This window comes from Aotus nancymaae, unplaced genomic scaffold (genome assembly GCF_030222135.1).
Source record: "Aotus nancymaae isolate 86718 unplaced genomic scaffold, 86718_ANA_hifiasm-v0.15.2.pri h1tg000057l, whole genome shotgun sequence".
Lineage (NCBI taxonomy): Eukaryota > Metazoa > Chordata > Mammalia > Primates > Aotidae > Aotus > Aotus nancymaae.
The window spans coordinates 6311845-6331897 of record NW_026988471.1 but is presented as its reverse complement, the minus strand read 5'-3'; the positions used below and the strand labels follow the sequence as shown (position 1 = coordinate 6331897).

The 20053-nt window shown below is 43.0% G+C and overlaps 1 protein-coding gene across 3 annotated transcripts in view; it reads right to left on the bottom strand.

Moving 5' to 3' along the window:
• Positions 1 to 20053, bottom strand: part of RNF144A (ring finger protein 144A) — a 321607-nt gene that overhangs the window by 165038 nt on the left and 136516 nt on the right. The window contains exon 9 of one of the 3 annotated variants that reach the window (XM_021667208.2): positions 3338 to 3400. The exons of the other annotated variants lie outside the window; for them this stretch is intronic. Within the exon in view, the coding sequence (XP_021522883.1) occupies positions 3341 to 3400 (60 nt within the window). The 3' untranslated portion in view covers positions 3338 to 3340. The remainder of the gene's footprint in view (positions 1 to 3337; positions 3401 to 20053) is intronic. 3 annotated transcript variants of the gene reach the window in all.

The window sequence follows — 20053 nt, the reverse complement described above, 5'->3', positions numbered from 1 at the left end:
TCCTCCTTATACTTCACCCACAATGACATTTACCTGTAATCATCACAGGAATGTGATCACAAGGAAACTGGAATTGAGAAATGAAGGCAAATGTAAATAACTCAGACCAAGTCACACAGCCGGGAAGCAGCGAGGCTGTAATGTGAATTTACACGGTCTGACTATAATAAATGTTTTTGCCCTAAGACCTTGTCCAAATGAGGAGTGTGATGCAATGTGACCCATGCATTGTCCCTGACCATCAGGCACATGAGGAGCTCTGCAGTGCCTCCCATGCTAGGGAAATCCAAGTCACTGCCTATCACATTTCTGCCTAACCATGCATCTGTACCTGGCTCTGCGTCAGTTTACACGGGCTTCTGTAAAAAAAAAAAATCACAGCAAAGGCAGGACACAGTGGCTCACACCTGTAATCTCAGCACTTTAGGAGGCCAAGGAAGGCGTATCACATGAGGTCAGGAGTTCGAGGCTAGCCTGGCCAACATGGTGAAACCCTGTCTCTACTAAAAATACAAAACATCAGCCTGGCTTGGCAGCACGCTCCTGTAATTGCAGCTAATCCGGAGGCTGAGGCAGGAGAATCACTTGAACCTGGGAGGCAGAGGTTGTAGTGAGCTGCGATCATGCCACTGCACTCCAGCAGGAGTGACAGAGTGAAACTCCACCTCAAAAAAACAAAAAAAATCACAGCAAAACAGTCTCAAAACAACATAAATGGACTGGCACACAGTTCTGGAGGCTGGAAATCCAGGGTCAGGGTGCTCGTCAGGGAAGCACTCCTGAGACTGGTCAGAGTCTTGGCTTCTCCCTAGCTTCTGGTGGTTGTTGCCAATCCGTGGTATGCTTTGGCTCATGGCAGTGTGACTTCAACTGTTACCCCTTCCATCGTATGGCATGCTCTCTGTGTGTCTGTTTTCACATAGCCCTTGCCTCTGGGTATATGTGTCCAAATTTCCCTAATGTTATAAAGACATCAGTCATTGGATTAATGCCCTTCCTAATCTAGTATAACCTCATCCTAACTTGATTATATCTGCAAACACTCTCTATTTCCAAATAAGGTTACATTTACATGTACTGGGAGGGTGACTTCAACATAACTTTTGGAGAGACACAATTTAATCCACAACAGGCTTATACCAGTAGTAGAAAGCCAACCTCTGCAAAGCAGTCACAGTGTTTTCCCTTGACCTCATCCTGTTCTTTATACAAAAAGCTCCATTTCTCAGACTGCACAACATGGTAAAACCCCTTCTCCGCAAAAAATACAAAACTTAGCTGGGTGTGATGGTACAGGCCTGCAGTCCCAGCTACTCAGGAGGCTGAGATGGGAGGATTACTTGGGTTCAGAGAGGTCAAGCCTACATTAAGCTACGATAGCACCATTGCACTGTAGACTGGGTAACAGAGTCAAACCCTGTCTCAAAAAGATTTTTAAAAAAAGAGAGAGAGAGAAAAGCAAAGCTCCATTTTACTGATTCTGCTGAATGTTGCCTTTAGATTTCATTCTTCCAGAAGTCTCCTAGAGTCTCAAAGTTCAGTCTGATCAATCCTGGGACATCCCTGATACTTGGAAGACACTGTGAACCTTCTCATCCACATGCCACATTTCCACGGAGACACAATTGTGTCTTTATTTTAGTACTTCCATGCACACAAAAAGATAACTCAAAACCTTGAAAAGTTCAAGCAAGAGAGCTGTTGACAACATATTGAAAGCTAAGCTGTTCCTTGTCATTATAAACAAAATTTTAAACCATTTCAGCAAGTTAATCTCTGGGATGTTAAGAAACTTCTAGTAACAACTTGCCTCTTTATCATCTTATCAATTGCTTTTTACATAAGCTTCCTGAGTATAAGCCTGAGCCTGAGTTCTTATCTCCCTGAACTCAAATTCCCTGTACTCAACCTTCCAAAATTTGGGAGGGAATAAAACATAAGTTATTACCTTGTGTTTATTTACACATGGCTGGAGGTTCATTAAAAACCCTCGTATCTTAGGCTGCCTGAAAAAGAACAAAAGAGTCAGGCAGAGAGAAGATGAAAGAGAAGGAGTGGGAAAGATGGGAATATGAACGAGAGGGAGCAAGTGACCCCGAAGTCAACAACAACTAAGAGAGACGGGAATGGAAAGAGAGAATGTGGAGCAAATGAAGGTATTGAAGCCACTCAGAAAACAGGCAATGCTGGAATGATGACATGAGAAAAATAACACCTGGTAGAAAAACTTCCAACCAAATAGCCCTCTGGTGCCCAAGCTTGTTCTCAAAATAGGATTAATCTGTTGCTAAAAAGTAAGATAGGGATCTGTTGGCCACACAGATCACAGCCAGTCCCAGCCAGCCCTGGAGGCTGTGGCACGGTCCTCCTGGTCATGCAGGAGACAGCGGGAGGCAATGAGAGGGTGGCCTGAGGCGCCTCTACATTTGATGGGCTGAGGTAGCCTCCCACGCAGCTGCCCCCAACTCAATACCTATCAGGTGCATCTGGACAAGCCCCATGTGAAATCACGGGCTTTGGAGGCTGACTGAGCTGACCGGCTTCCTTTCTGGGCTACTATTGACTCAGGGCAAGTTACTGTCTCAATTTCCAGGTTCCTCAGCTGTGAAATACAGACACTAGCTACCTTGTAGGCTTGCTGTGAAGATAAGGCACTGTAATAACCTGTGAAAAGGCACCCACCTCGGACTCCAGAATCCAGGAAGTGCCAGGCAACCTCCGCTTAGGTGTGTGTGGGGACTTCAGCATATGGGGCGATGATACTCAGGTCTATGTGAGACACTTGGGTCCCAGGCTCTTCATGGCCATCTCCACATTACCTGTGACCTGGGTTTGATGGCGTCCTCCAAGTTCATTCTCTCTTAGAACTTGAAAGCTCGGCCCCCGTCTCTATCTGCCATCGCTCATCATTCTACTGTTTCCTCACTCATTCCCAGCTGCTTCTATGTTATGCTCAGTAAAACCCCTAGCCCTTGGGCTGGCATCTTCAGTCTGGCTTCTCTTCTGACTCCCTGCCTCCAGTTCGGTCTGCCATTTTGAAACCTTCTTCCTCTCCACTGATGGCCTCAACCTGGACGAACATATCAATGCTCAAAATCTCTGCTATCACCCCCGCTTTCTGCTTCTTCTGCTTCTTGTTTCTGTTAGCAGCACCATCCTCTTGGCCAGAGGGATTGGAAGCTCAACCCACTCTTGATTCTTCTTTCTTCTATAACGCCTGAAAGCCAATCATTAGATCCTACCACCATTTTCTCTATAAAGTTTCACTTTGCCATTATCCAAATGAATTACTCTGTTTTAATTTTCTCATCTTCAAAATGTGTTATGAACAACCCACCTCTCACAGATGACACTCAGATTCAATATCATGGAGAATGCATTTCTCTAAGATGCCATCACCCTGTTAGAGAAACCCTTGCTCAATGGTACTTGCTAAAGCACAGAAAAGGAGACATTATTCAAGACCATCACAATAGAGGGACCACTGCAATGGGATATTGTAATACGGAAGAGAGATTGGGCCCAACTTGGAGTACAGCACCGGTAAATGGGAATTTACAGCCAAGGAGCAGGGTGGAGACCACTGGATAGAAAGTTACTAAGAGGAGGTATCAGGAGTGAGGGTGTGGGGATTCTGGCTAAAGAAATCTAACAGGATTCTTGCTGAAAACAGGCCATGGTGATCAGACATCACCTGGGGATGACAGATAATGAGAAATGTGGTCATATGTTGAAAATATGGAATCAGATATCAAGGGTGGGGAGTTCTTGATAAACTGACTTAGCAGAGTTCTTGGCCCTGACTGGATTTTAGTACACAGATGGACATAGGAGAAGCTTCAGGACACTGGCTACACTTTGGCCAAGCAAGGAGTTTTGGTCAGTCCTTCCTCTTGTTCAAAGAAAGAAGAGACATTCTTCTTTCTTTTGAACACTATAACTTCATTTTCTCATTTGGTCACCTTTTGTTCACTGAGGACCCGCTGAGTCACCTATTGGGACTTGATGGTCCCAACAGACTGATGGTGCTAGCAGTCAGGTATTTAATAGGGAATTGTTTTTATGGGAAAAAATATTAATAGTTGGAAACTCAGTTTCTGAGCCCAGAGGGCAGCCAATCAAAAAGATTTCTAAACACTCCGCTTGAAGCCTTTTCAGATGGAGTGGAAGCAGGCAGTGACAAGCTGATAGACCTTCCTGGTTCTCAGTTTTAACGTCATGAAGGTTGTCTACACGTGAGCTCTTGTGGTGACCTCTCTGATGTCTGTATCAAGGCCTCCAGGTTCAGCTTTCGGGGCTCCAGGAAAGAAGCACTTTTAATGTTAAAAATTCCAAGTCAGCAGTGTTGGAGAAAATTGGAGATATTAGTCTGGAGTGTGGTAGCCAGATTTTGGAGAAAACTTGGAGAATTCAGGATCCAGTCCAGTGCGTAGACAAATCAGAAAACCACATAAACAATGATCAGGGCTAAAATTTAATGAGGGGTGTGCATAGCTTTCTTCTGAAACATAATTTTTCTCTATATATATTCACCCCCATTCCTACCAAAAATAAGCAAAGACGGATTTGCTTGCAAAATAAGTTTAGTCTCATTAACTTGGCCTGATTATTTATACAAACGCAGCAAAAATAATGATTGACCACCTACGCTCTTTTTGAGTTTGCTTTCCTGGAACTTTTCATAGGGCAATCTCAGACTGAACAGTTAAAAGGCTCTTAAAACTAGAAAGCTAAGCCAAGGACGTGCTCTCAGGCTGTTTTTGAAACACTTAGGGGTTTGAGTGAATTCCCCTTTTATAGGTCTTCAAAATATCCTGGGGGTCCTGGGCCTGCCAGGAAGTGACACTATTTACCTGGAAGAAAACTATGTAAGTGAACCAAGTATGCCACACACCATGGCAATATATTTTTTTTTCCAAGAGACTTTATTGACTCCATAAAGTCAACCTTAGTTTCTTAAAGTTGCCTGGTCATATCTGAAGATACAACATTCCAGTTAAAGCATTCATAATATATCCAATGTTTTCAATTGTGTACTGTTACAAGAACATATTCTTCCTGCACATATGCAAATAACTACATTACCATAAAATAAAAATGTTTACTAATAGTTTTCTAATTCCAGAGGGATCAGGTAGAAGGAAAAAGTAATTATTTCTTCTTTATTCACAAGGTATACATTACCAAATTGTTCTGAGCTATAGACAGCTTAAGATAACATAGAAAAAGTTTTCTTAAATTTGGAAAACAAAATATTAAGGAACCAGCAATGTTTCAAACAAAAAGTCACTAAAATATTGTCTTCATCAGCTCAGTCAGTTCCATGTCATTCTTGTTATTCCTGAGCTTGGGATAGAACTTTCATGAAGCCATAAGTTTCTTCATTAGAGTTCTGGAAATTCTTACCGAGTCCACTGGTATAATCTTAAATTTTTCAGCAGAAGCCTGTATTTTTAAAGTAAATTTCATGGTCTTTTCCATGAATATCTTTAAAGAAGCAAGTTTGGACTGTAGCTGATTTCAAAGGCTTTCAGAGAAAAACCAAAGTAAAATAATAACTGTCCATAAATGACAAAAGACTTAAAATGGCCATGCTTGAAAATCTGATGAGAGTTCATTATGATACTTATGCAATTGACAAAGATATTTGGCTATTTCTGTGACATACATTTTCATATAATTTTAATGGAGAAGACCAAATTCTAGTTCTGCACTGGTGTACAATACTAAACCTAATTTTAATAAAACTTTGTACAAGAATCTATCCCATCTCAGCATTTGGCAGCAAAAGATAATGTTATTTTTCAGGATTCCTTTTCCACAAAAGTTTGGCTAAGCAAAAGAATCTTTGTCAACCCCATCCCACTTTTGAGAAACCTGCCTCTCTAAGCTCTCCCTAACTAACTGCCATGGTCAATAGGGAAGCAGTCATTTTACAATAGGTCCAGGCCCTGACTTCAGTTGATGGGGTCAGAGGAAGGTATTTGGTCAGTTTGTTCCAGGAAACAGAGTTTTCCTCCAGGAATTCAGATTTGGAACCAAGAGACTCCAATGTCAATCTAAATCCTTTTTGGACAAAATAAATATAAACTTAAGAACAGTTTTAATCAGGAAACTGATGTATGGGAAACTTACAGAATCAGTCTGCAGTAAAGGAAAAAGGTCAATGCAAAGGAGTTGGAGAAAACTATCTGAATTTCCTAGAAAGGCCACGTCTTTTCCCATTAAATAGGAGAACCACCTGCATTCTTCCTATATCATGTCATAAATCCATCTCTTTTTTCTAGTGCACTTAAAGGGTGGCATTTGGTACTTTTGGGCCAAAGTGTCTGAACTAATACACCATGAAAAGTGCTCATCAAGTACTGGTTAAGAGGGCTGCCTTTGGGATCAGAGCGTCTGAAATCCCATTCCATTCTGTTCCTTCTTAGCTGTGGGACCTCAGGCCAATGATGTAACATTTCTATGTTGCTGGTGCTCAGTTATAAAATGAGAATGTCAACTCATACTCTTGTTGAGGGTATTCAATAAGAAAATGTGGCCGGGCGCGGTGGCTCACGCCTGTAATCCCAGCACTTTGGGAGGCCGAGGCGGGTGGATCACGAGGTCAAGAGATCGAGACCATCCTGGTCAACATGGTGAAACCCCGTCTCTACTAAAAATACAAAAAATTAGCTGGGCATAGTGGCGCGTGCCTGTAATCCCAGCTACTCAGGAGGCTGAGGCAGGAGAATTGCCTGAACCCGGGAGGCGGAGGTTGTGGTGAGCCGAGATTGTGCCATTGCACTCCAGCCTGGGTAACAAGAGCGAAACTCCATGTCAAAAAAAAAAAAAAAAGAAAGAAAAGAAAATGTGCCGAAAACACAAAGTGTCTCACAGGAGATACTTAGCCATTCAAGAAAGGTTAGCTTGTACCATATTACTGTAACTTCCAGGCAAAATTTCTGGCATATAATAAGTCCTTGTAACATAATAGCTATGTTTCTTACTACAAGCTGGTATTCCTGTCTCCATTCTCTCTCACAGGTCATCTTCACATTGCTGCTGGATTACACTTGCTAAAACATACCTCTCATCAAAGTCACTTAATTGCCTAGGAAATAAGGCAGAAACTCAGTTCACATGCTACCTATGCCATGGAACGCTTCTTCTTTATTCACAAACACTTCCACTTTTTCAGCATATATTTCAGGAGACAGTCCAGTGCGGTGGTTGATAGCATGACTCCCACACTAGAGACCAAGACCTGCTTAATGGTCATACGATATGCGATTAGTTCATTAACCTATTTCTGCATCAGTTTTCTCATATGTATGTTGGGAAGAATAATGGTACCTACCTCATTAGAATGTTATCAGAATTACATAAGTCAACAGCAGACAACCCATAAATCTTAGCTAGAATTATTGCACTATTATTGTAGGCTCACTTTATCACAGAGCTGTCTTAGAATGTAGATTGTCACAGAATGTTTTGTTTACCTGTGATGGCCAGAAAAGACCTACTACTGCCCCGAGTTCTCAGGGCTTGGTGATTTAATCTGATGCAAGTGACCTAAAGAGGGTCTGCCTACCTGGCTACCTCCACATCTGTCTTCAGGGCTGCTTAGAACTTTCTGGGATCCATGTGAATATTCCTTTCATCCTCAATTACAATTTACAGAAAGCTGAGATCTGTTTCTTCATGTGTCAAGGCAAAGCTCAAATACCACCTTTTATCCTTCCCTGTCTCTGGCCAACTTCAGTCTCCCCTTTTCCCATCCTCCTGAATTTCTATCAAAGTCATCACTAGAATCTTCCTTAATCTACAGCCTATGTTGGTCTACGCTACCTGTTCATTTCCCTCTGTGACTGAAACCACAGAACTCTTCCCTTTACTTCAGTGAGGTTCTGAAAGCCAGGGGACAGAAACTCCTTAGCTTTCCTTTGGCACTGCCTACTAGTTCACCCGTCCCTCCTTGGGTGAGCCTCCCCCGGAGTCACAGTAGAAGAGTGCTCCTCTTCGTAAAGCTCCCTCCAAGATATCCCCTGCTTATTCTTGGTTCCTTATTATCAGCATTTAAATGCTCGTAAATCTCTTTCACTTTGTTTTTTTAAAAGTTTTCCTCGCCAGGCGCGGTGGCTCGCGCCTGTAATCCCAGCACTTTGGAAGGCTGAGGCAGGTGGATCACGTGGTCAAGAGATTGAGACCATCCTGGCCATGGTGAAACCCCATCTCTACTAAAAATACAAAAATTAGCTGGGTGTGGTGGCGTGCGCCTGTGGTCCCAGCTACGCAGGAGGATGAGGTGGAAGAATTGCTTGAACCCAGGAGGTGGAGGTTGCCGTGAGCCAAGATTTCACCACTGCACTCCAGTCAGGTGACAGAGCAAGACTCCGTCTCAAAAAAATAAAAGTGAAAAAATAAAAGAAGTTTTCCTCTTTGGTACTGTTCTGTTTCTCCATTTCATCATTCAAACGTCTTCAAAGCATGTTCGGCAAACCCTGCCTCCTAGTCTCTGGTTTTCTTCTTTCTCTCCTGCTATAATTTTAATGTGTCCTCCAAAAGTTCATGCACAGGAAACTGAATCTACAATACAATGCAACAGCATTGAGAAGTGGGGCCCAATTAGAGGTGTTTGAGTTATGAGGGCAAAACCCTCACAAATGAAATAGTTATTGTGTAAGCAGGTTAGTTATCACAAGCCTGGTTTGTTATAAAGCTAGTCCAGCTGGGCTCGGTGGCTCATGCCTGTAATCCTAGCACTTTGGGAGGCCAAGACAGGTGGATCACCTGAGGTCAGAAGTTTGAAACCAGCCTGGCCAACATAGTGAAACCCCGTCTCTACTAAAATCACAGAAATTAGCCAGGCATGGTGGCACATGCCTGTAGTCCCAGCTACTTAGGAGGCTGAGACAGGAGAATCGCTTGAACCCGGGAGGCAGAGGTTGCAGTGAGCTGAGATTGAGCCATTGCACTCTAGCCTGAGGTACAAGAGCTGGACTCCACCTCAAAAAAAATAAATAAATAAAGCTAGTTCAGCCTGTGTTGTGTCTCTCCGCCTCACGTCCTCACATTTCACTTCTGCCTTCCACTTTCCACCATGGGAATACTCTCAACAGATGCTGGTGCCATGCTCTTGGACTTCCCAGCCTCCAGAACCATGAGCTAAATAAACTTTTCTTAATAATTTACTCACCACGTGGTATTCTTTTATAGCAACAGAAAATGGACTAAGGCATATTTCATGAAGTGGAATTTGTCAAGATCACTGATGATCTCCTTATTGCCATCAGTAATGGATACTTTCAGAAAGATCAATCTTGAATTCTCTGGAGCACTGGACATTAGATTGTTTCTTTCTTTTTGCCTTGTTTTGTTCTCTACTCCCGTTTTCTCCCTCTACTACTTGGGCCACTTCTGAGTGTACCTTCTTTGCCTGCTCTTTTTTTGCCCATTTTTTAATGTTGATCAGCTGCCTTGAGCCTCTTCTCCTTTGGTATAACTCTCTCTCAAACACCTCTTTGACTCCCATATCCTTGTTGTTCATCTTTAACACAACAGCTTTAAAATTAAGGCCCTACCCTAATTACTTTCCTAAGCTTTGTTATCTTATATTTACCTGACCTTTTGGCATTTCCACTAAGTTCCAAGTGTGCACATCAAGCTCTGCCTGTCCATAACTAAACCCATAATCACTCCCATCCTACTCTTCCTCCTGTATCAACCACCCCCGGAAGCTGTGCACATTCATCCAGGGTCTAGAGACAAAATTCAGAGAGCTGCTTATTTCTCCCTGTAACCTCCACATCTCTACACATAAGCAACTTCCAAGGTCTGTTCTGTAAACATCTCTTAAATATGTCCTCCTTTCTTCAAATAAACTGCCAGTGCTGTGGTTAGGAGCTTCGTCATTTCTTACCTGGATTACCACCAAATCTAGGTTTTTCCCTGTAATCTGGTGTTAGCATTCAGACCAGGTGTCCTCCTCCCCAACTGCAATGCTGCAATGCTGATCATGCCTCTCACCTGCTTAAAGCTTAGCCTCTGGATAAATGTCAAACCTTTTTTTCTCTGTACTCAGATCAAAAACATTTCTAATATGTTTTTATTATTTTGTCTTCTGTTTGTTTTGTTTCACCAAAAGAAGAGTTCCTAGAGAAAGGAGAGGATCCCTGGGTTCACAGGTGCTCACTGGAAACTACCCAATCTGTAATATGAGCATCCCGACATGCAGAGGAACCAGCAGCTTAATATCTGAGCTGAGTAAGAATTAAACAGCCAGTCCTCTGGCCAGGGGAAAGACTCTGCTTTCATGTTATCAGGGACTCAGAGAAGCTGGATAAATATCTCTGCTTTCTTTCCTTTGGTCCATCCTGCTCCAGTACCACTGGTGAGCAAACCTTATCTGGCTTTCTTTCTTCACTGTCTATTATCAATTTATTTTATCTTGGGGCTAAAATGTCCCTACTACTATGTTGCAATGTATTTTGTGACCTTTCTGTGTTGATATTGAAAGCCCCCCATTCCTTTTTCTAGCACCCAGCAGCATTTCTCAAAACACATCTGTACTTGATTAAATGACCTCTTCTATTCATAACCCTTGCAATGGGTCTTTGCAGGAACTCCCAGCTAGAGGAAGACTGTACTTCTCCAGTTTTAACTCTGAACTAGTCTTGAGATTTCCTTTGGCAAAAAGCAAAAATGAAAACACAACCACCACCACGAACAAACTCAGCAGAATTAAAGTGCAAGTTTCAAGCGCAGACCTCAAGAAACCATGCGTGTTTCTTCTCTTTCTCAAACCTCTGCTCAGACTGCACCAAAGACAATTCCTGCCAAACCTGCTGGAAATGAGAAACTGCATGAAACAGAGCCAAGCTGGTCCTATTTTCCAGCCAAGGCTCAAGACACAATGAGCGCCCAGCCTCAATCGGCAGAACCAGGTACCCAGCCCACCCAGAGCTGCTCACAGGTGCCTGAGTTATCTCTGCTGAGATGAGAACTGCCCAGGTCACCACTCAACTCATGGACAATAACAAATGCTCACTGTTTTCAGCAACTGGGTTTTGGAGTGATGAGTTACTTATCAATAACAAACTCACACATCTTTTCTGTGTATCACAGTAAAATGGGGAAAATGCCATCACATATGTATTAGTTATAATACATACAATATATTATAGGTAATATCTATCAGATAATATATCTAAAGCATACAACAAGCACTCAACAAAGTATTCATCCTTCTTTATATTACCTTCTACAAACTATAAATGTTTCTCATTCTTGTGTTGAATAATTTTAAAAGTAATGCTTTCCTTACCAAAGTAAACGTAAGATCGAGTTCTAGGCCTCAGCATTCAGCCTAAATCATATACTCTAAAGAGCAATGTGCCAATGGTGAGCAATTCTGACAGCAGAAGACTTGCCTGAACTCTATTCTTTAGCTGGTTGCTTGTGATGGAACCGTGGCCCACAGAAATGTGTGCAGATAGACATAGGAGATAAGCAAATCCTTGAGAAACCCTTGGCTGAGATTATTATTTTGCTCATCTTGGAAGAAAAAAAACATTATAACCCTCTCCATGTGACTTTGCTTTCCCATTTTCCCCTCAGAATATGATTAATTGCTCTCTAAATAATAAAAATCTTCCAGGAACAATAGAAAGCAGCTACTACAGAACATTCATAAATATTCGGCTGAAGCCTGGTGGGAATGTTATACTCCCATGAGAGCTCTGTGCTGACACTGGAAGTCTGAAACCAACTTGAAGACATAAACTGTGCAGAAAAAATATTTACATAAATGAGCTTGGGGTAAGTTGTCAGAGTGCCATGTTCTTCTTTTGCCTGGACATCGGGAATTAATTTGGACCTGATGGTGAAGCTCAGGTCTGAAATGATAGCAGTTTTTTATATGTATGGACAGCTCACATAAATGTCAGAGGTAAGCAGAGTAGAAACACTTGGACCACTACCATGGCAGAGCCCAGGCCATCAAAATGTTGCTTTATTTCCCTTTTGATTCCATAGTTTCCATATAGTCTTCTAGAAATCATTTTAGTGCCACCTACTAGACACTAGGAAAAACAAACTTAGACTCAGGTCCCATCTCCTCTCAAAGAAACTACATGCCAAAAAGGAATACACGGGTATTTGTAATTCAACACAAGTGCTGACATGCTGATCTGGCCACACACTACTAGAGCATAAGAAAAAGAAAAGCCTGCAGAGATTGCTGGGGCGGTGGGATCACGTGGCTGACTGCACAGGAAAGGCTATATCTAAGAGGGGGCATCTGTGCGGGTCTCGGAAGAGGTTATAAATTCTTGCAGGTGAGAAGAGAGCAAGGGAATGCTATGCATCTCTGGTGGGGTCTCAGTAACCATGTGTGACAATGATGTGCTTAGGGACCATAAGCTGGAAACATCAGCCCTAAATCTGGAATGGAAATTTGGGGATCCAGAAACATGCAGTGACCTTTCCCTCCATTTCATTTTTGGTTTATTCTGGCTGAAGTTTTGCCAGGGGAAAAGATTATAAAGGGTGTTGGAATGTTAGCCTGTCTGAATCCTTTGGGATTAGAAGGTAATAAAAGCAACATCCAGCCCTGCAGGTCATCGTGTGCCTGAAGGAAATGATGGATGACCACACAGAGGCCCTGGACAGCTTGGAACAGCACATTTGCCCTCTGTCCCGCCCCTGGAAATCTTTCTGGGAAAGCAGAATGCCAGCATAATCCATCTGGAAACCTTAGATCAGAAAAAAATGGGATTCTGTCTTATTTCAACTTTCAAATGTTTTGAGGAAAGTGTGAAGAGAAGGGACAGAAAAGAAGAGAAACATAAGGAAGAGAAGTGAGAGGAGGGGATAGAGAGAGAGGAGACAGTTGGTGGAACTGTGTATAGCAGTAGATTCATTCTAGAAGATTCATTCTGAAATCTGAATGAAAATTCCGGAACATGGATAATGTTTCAAGACACTTATGTAATGGGGAATAATAATTTAAATGTGCTATTTTCCTCTGGCAGCATTTTAAGACCCTAACAAATAAGCCACTACACAGACAAGCCCTTCTATGGGTTCAGATGTCCAGAATAACATTACTTCCTTTTCCTACCTACAAGCACCACTTTCACTCAAGAGAAGAAAATTAAATTTTAAGCAATTCATGTTAATCAAATCAAGGCTTTTGTTGTCAGTTGGTTTCTGAAAACATTCTGACAGCAGAAGACTTGCCTGAACCCTAATCTTTAGCCGGTTGCTTGTGATGGAACCATGGCCTGTAGAAATGTGTGCAGATGGACACAGGAGATAAGTAAGCATTTGAGAAAGCCTTGGCTCAGATTACTATTGGTTGGTTTAGTGCTTCTCCCTCACCCTTTCTCCTCTGACTTGGTATAAGTTCTTGAGAACCAGAGCAATGAGAAGGAAAGTGTTGGGTTCTCACTGCTCAGCTCTGCCATCATCAGAATTTATTGAGATTTCTCCTTGATTGCTGGACTCTGGTTGCTGGCACATAAACCTTCTAGTATGGCTTGAGCTATCTGCCTCCAGCTGGTCCCCAGGGTTCTGTATGTACTGGTCACTCTGCATCTTCAACAAAAGCCTCTTCTGAAATGAGAAAACTGACACTTGACTCTTTCGTCTCTCTCTGCATGTTTGATGTAATAACCCTACCAGACAACATGAGCATAGATGCCCTTGCTGCATGACTCAGGAAGTGGGTGGGAGGGGAACATGGGGCATGGGACAGAACAAGATGCACTGAGAGCTGAAGCCTTTGGTAAAATCCTTTACAATATTATTTTGGTACATTTACAGTATTAACAAAAAAAAAAAACCCATGTTTCTCACCTCACCCTGTCTCAATCCATGTTACAAAGCTCACACTCTAAGTTCTTTAAATGCACCTCTAGATGGACCTCCCATACATACGTACAGGTAACTACCACGACCTGCATACACACAGGTAATGCAGGAGAGGGGGAGCGTATCTCAGCACACAGGGATATAGTTGGCAAAATGCAAAATGTGGGGTGCTTTATAGAAAAAAAGAGCTATTTAACAAAAACCTTGCAAGAAAAAAATAGAAGAAAACTGTAGAGTCAAAGAGACTTACAAAATATTCTGATAATGACTTTTATTTTGGAATTTCCCCATACACTTCCTGTGGTTTCACAACTGAGTGCCATAGCTCATGTTATCCTTATGGCTTGGGGTATACCCTTTTCTCCATCATTACTTCCCTTCTCTTTCCTTGTTTTGATCTAATTCCTACTTTTTCTTCAAGTCTCAGCTCTTTAGAACTGTCCCTAGGTCCTCAGGGTGAGCTTATGTTACCCTGGCAGCCATCTCAGGTATCATATTGACTTAGCTGATGCCTGGCACACTGTCAGTACTTAGATTAAAAAGAAGATAGTTTTACCTCTTCAGTGTTGTGAGGATTAAGTGACATTTATTAAGCACCTGGCATGTGTCAGAAGTGCCACATTCATTAACTTCTCCACTTCCCCTTTATCATTTTAAACCTTCACATCTCTTCAACACCCAGTTCCAGTTCTGCGTCCTCCAGGAAGCATCTTAAATGCTACCAGCCTCTTTGCTGACTACATTGTACACTAATACATCTCTGCTTACCATTTGATCCCTGGGCAGATTTCTATGAGAAAATGTACTAGCATTTTTTTCAATTGTTATCTATCCACTCTAAGCAATTATGATGGTGATGGTGGGACTATCTAACATTTATTCAATTTGATGCACAGCAACTAGAATTTGATAATTCAGGCTTGTTAGGCATTGTTAGATCTTAACTCCAATCTCCACATGATGAATGGAACCTCTCTTCTACATGAAAGGCAAATAGTAGCTTTCCCATCCATTAGAGAGCACTCAGAGATGTGAGTTATTTTCAATATTTGGCAAATTAAAAACTTGAGAATCAGAAAAAAGAGTATATTTTAAAGCGTATCTAGCTAGCAAGTGAATTGAGGTTGACATCCCAGGTCTCCTGACTGTCTACCATCTTACTGCCTCTGCAACACACTTCCTGAGGGAGTTTTTGGTGTGCACATTTAATATTGTCCTTACTGCAATGGAGGCAGGTGCATGAGATACGCAGACAAGGAAGAGACAAGGAGATGCTTCCAAAGTAGTTATTGAGGCAAGGGAAGAGAAGGCCACAACTGAGGAGACCAGGGAATTTGAATCAAGCGTGGGCCGTGAAGACTGTGAACAAAACGTGCAGTGGGGATTCCCTAACACGGGGGAGGGAACGCTTGAGGGCTGCAGCAGGAAATGCTGTTGGGAGAATACTGAAAACTGAAAATGGAATTGGGCTAGTGCTGCAGGAACCAGACTGGAATGACCTAGAAGAAAATTAAGAGCCAAGACACCCTCAGATTGAGAATGGTGGGTGGGCTGAGGAGGAGGAGGGATGGTTGGTGTATGGCTGAAGTGCATAAGGAAAGATTAATCAGACAGTGTCACTGTATTAGTCAGGTGAGGCTGCCATAGTAAAAATATCACAGAGAGGGCAACTTAAATGACAGACATGTATTTTCTCACTGTTCTCAATGCTAGAAGTCCAAGATCAAGGTGTCAGCAGGGTTGGTTTCTTCTGGGGCCTCTCATCTTGGCTTGCGGGTGAACTCCTTCTCCCTGCATCCTCATGTGATCTTTCTTCTCTGCCCGCACATCTCTGGTGTCTCTCCATGTGTCTTGATCTCTTCTTCTTTAAGGACTCCAGTCAGATTGCCTTAAAGCAAAGCCTAACAGCCTTTTTTTAACCTTAATTACCTCTATAAAGGCCTTATCGCCAAATACAGCCACATTCTCAGGTAATAGGGATCAGTGCTTTGATATATGAATTTGGTGGGAGGGAAGAATGACACAATTCAGTCTAATAGTCACAAGTGGCAGAGGAGAGAGATGTCCCACAATTACCTGAGAAACTGAGGTTTGAATGGGATAAACGAGAAGGTTGGAAGGGAAGCACAGAGGACACATCTTACCAAGGGTGTGGGGTGGCAGGAAGGAAGTTCATTCTGGCATGGAGATGCCTTTGAAGAGAGACTGACAGTAAGCACGTCAGAGGGCATAATGAGATCAGAAGAGCCACCATGAGGCTCTCCTCCACCTGGTCACTGCATTTTATAGGCTTCTCGTTTTGTAAGAGAACCAAGACCGCAGAGAAATAAAGTCATTAACTCTAATGCTAAAATCAGTTTTATGGGTGAGGGAATCCCAGCAAACCACTGGGCTAAGGCTGGGGAAGGAAATGAAGCCTCCGCACAGTCTCCTGACTAGTTACTGGGCAGAGCGGAGGCTCCATAAGGACCCTCGTTAGAAGGCAGTGGGTTACAAAGCATGCATGCTCACCCAGCATCTGGGTAGGAAGGTCCAGACCATGAGAGGAAGCAAGTGACAAGGAAAGTCACTTGCTCTGAGGAAAGTCCTAGAGACCCACACAGGACAGGGCTAGTTTTGCTCCGTGGATGGTTTTTGTGAACTCCATTCTCCACTGGTGAGAACAGACCTGAGATTTTCAGTTTAATTCCTGATAATCAGCTTAGAATCATGGGAATGATTGCAATTTGGAATTGTGAATGTTCTGTCTGGGAAAGTGCAGACTTGATAAATGGTACCTGCTGGGGTTTCAGACTCACCTGGGCAGTAGCCCACACAGGAGTGGGTAATGGCTTTATTTAGACTCCTGGCCATGCAAATGGTAACATATAAACGTGCTGGGGAGATAGTTACGGGTAAAATGGAAATAACTTGGTGAAAGATTAGATGTGTGAGTGCTGGAAAGGGCAGTGTCAAGAATGGTTTTGAGAAGGAACAGCAGAGAGGATGGTGGTGTCAGTACTAAGTCATGGAGCTGTGGGGAAGGAGTAGGCCAAGGGTGATGTAATGCTTTCAAACATTGATTTGAGAGCAGGTGTAATTTGAAGAACTTTTGATACCAAATCAAGAGGAGTTACTGAGCGTAAACCATTCAGTGTGTGAGACTGCAGCTCAGAGAAGCAGTTTCTGCTGAGGAGGTTGAGGGCATGGCCTGGAAAAGAAAGCTCATTGAGAAGAGCTACAAGGCTCAGCATTGAATAATTCCGTCATTTGCAAAGCTTAGAAGAGAAGGGAAGGCACGAAGCAGGCTGAGAAAAAAATTGCCAGAAAGGTGGAAAGGAAACTGGAAGAGCGAGAAATACAGGACAGTAAAGGAGGAGAGAGAGCTTCAAAGAGGAGGTGCCAACCTACCAATTCCCATGAGAAGCCATTAGGAAGAGTGGAGAAAAGCACCTGCAGGGCAGGTGGCAGAGAAGTCACTAATGGCTTCAGCAGGAGAGGTTTGGGTGGAATGGTGGCGCAGGAGCGAGGGACAGTGGTTAAAAAGCAATTGAGGGGAGCAGGAAACCCAGGTGTGTCACTTAAGAAAATTGGTGCAGAAGCGAAGTGTCTTAGTCTGTTTGTACGGCTATAATAAAATACCTTAGACTGGGTAAATGATAAGAACAGAAATTTATTTTCTCATAATTCTGGAGGAAGTCCAACATCTGGGAAGTCCAAGATCAAGGCACTGGCAGATGTGGTTCTGGTGAGGATGGCTCTCTGCTTCCAAGATGGTACCTCCTGCTGTGGTCCTCTCATGGTGGAAGAAATGGAAGGCAAATCGGGCTCGCTACTTCCTTTGAGCCCTTGATACTATCACAGTGAGTCCTATGTTCCAACAAATACATTTTGGGGGAACACATACATTCAGACCATGGAAGAAGAAAGCTTTAGGTACTAGCACCTATGAGGGATTTGGCAATAGATTGGATTTGCCCATCATTTTGAAGACTTTAACCTGCATGACAGAAAAATCCTAGGGTAGCTCTTGTGCCCCATAGCCTATATAATTCCTTACCTGAGTGTGGGCAAGACATGCAACTTCCTTCTCACCAAGGCAAAGATGTCACTTCTATGATTAACATATCTCTGTCTGTATGTACATATGTATGATGAATGTGTGTGCATGTGTGCATATGAATGTGATGTCCAGGGGAGTGGGTGGATGGGTGATGGCTGAAAGCACACCTGGGGGGCAGTAGGCAGGTGAAATGTAGTTTCATTCAGCAGCTCTCCCATCAACAGCTCTCTCACACTGCTCTCTCATCAGCGGCTTTCTCACACTGTCTGCTCTGTCTCAGCTGCTTGAGCCAGCCACTCCCACACGCAACTGGGCAGCTGGCTCTCCCTTGCCTTCAGGGTCAGCAGCTTAACTCTTTCTCTCTCTGGGCACAAGCATGAGCCATGCTGTGCCATGCCATGCTGTGTCGTGCCAAGCCATGCCGAGCTGTACACTGGTTCCCCTCTCTCTGTCTACAAGATGGACAGCTCTGGTTCTCTCTCTCTGGTGCCAGCTCCTGCACAACAGCCAGGTCAAGCCATGCCCAAGAGCACCTGTACAGCATCAGCAGGGCAGTTATGTCTTTCTCAAACGACAGTGGCTCCAAGCCAAGTATGAGCTTATACAAACAGGTTATATAACAAGTGGAGGTGTGTGACTGTGTACCAATCCTGCTGAGTCATGCAGGTCTGGCTATCTGCCTCAGTCTCATTCTTGACCAAAGCACATCCAAGTACCTTACAAATGTATACATAAACACAAAAACAAATAGTCCTTTATCTTGCTATCATACACTAGAAATGAATTTTCTTTGCTGATTTGATGCAATAAGCCTCCATGTTGAGGAAACTCACATGGCATGGAACTGTAGGCAGTCTCCAAGACTCAAGGGTGGCCTCCAGATGACAAAACACTGAGATTACAGTCATACAGAAGGAAATAAATTCTGCCAACAATCAGAAAGAACTGGAAAACAGATTCTTCCCCCACTGAGCCTCCAGATGAAAACACAGCCCGGCTGGCATCTTCTCACCCTTGTGAGACTCTGAGCGAAGAACCCAGTTAGACCCACGGAAACTGGGAGATGATAAACATGTTTAAAGGCACTGAGTTTTTCTAACTTGTTATACAGTAATAAACAACTAATATAATGTACATCTTGATTACCTAGGGATCTTTTGAAAATCCAGGTTCTGACTCAGTAGGTTTGAGGTAGGGATGAGATTCTATATTTCTGACTAGTTCTCAGACAATGCTCATTCTTCTGGTCTAAAACCACAGTTTCATTAAACGGTAGATAGATGCCTATTGAGATTCCTTCCAACTCTCTATATACCAGCCAGAGAAGAAAATAACATGGGAATCAAATAAAAAGATTTATCGCCAGTTGCAAATATCTAAACTGACTTTCACAATTTCACTAAAAACTGAAAAATTATGTTGTACAAGTTTAAATGCATATGGGAGTATTTCACAGAAGTCATTTTCAAGAGATGCTTAATGCAGTACAGGAGAAAAAAGGCAAATGATGAAATAAATATTGTAAAGAGAAATATAGGAAACTTCCCAGCCTTGACTAAATATAACATAAGCAAATGGTGTGTGCGTGTGTGTGTTGGAGAGGGGGGTTCCGGTGTAGGACTCACTGTTTCATACACAAACTGAGCCTTCCAGAGAACAGGAAGGCCCTCAGTGAACAAGTGACCCCCACCTGCTATCATTTCACAACAGAGACCTAAAACATGCTCTCAGCGTGGGGGTAGCAGGCAGAGTTCTGCCTTCTGAAATACAGGACTGGGGACAGACCGCAAGAGTCGCTGCACACCCTGAGCGGATGCATGCATGGGTGATACTCAGAACACATTCTCTGAAACACACTGAGCTTCTCTTGTAAAATAACGACCCTCCCTGCCTCTACAGAACCCCGTTTCAGGAGAAGCACTAGGTAACAAAATGATTCAGTAGAGAGAACCATCCTTAGAGTTCGCGGGACAGCTCACATTCTGGCTTCCTGGGTCGTTCACTTTCACTGTGAGCAGGTGAACTTCACTGAGACTTAGGTTTTCTGATCTATAAAATGGGCAAAAATAATATTTGCAGCATTTTTGTGAGGGTTAGAAAATGAAAAGTGCCAGGGCTCCTCCTGTCAGATGCGGGGCAGTGAGCTCCCAGGTGGAG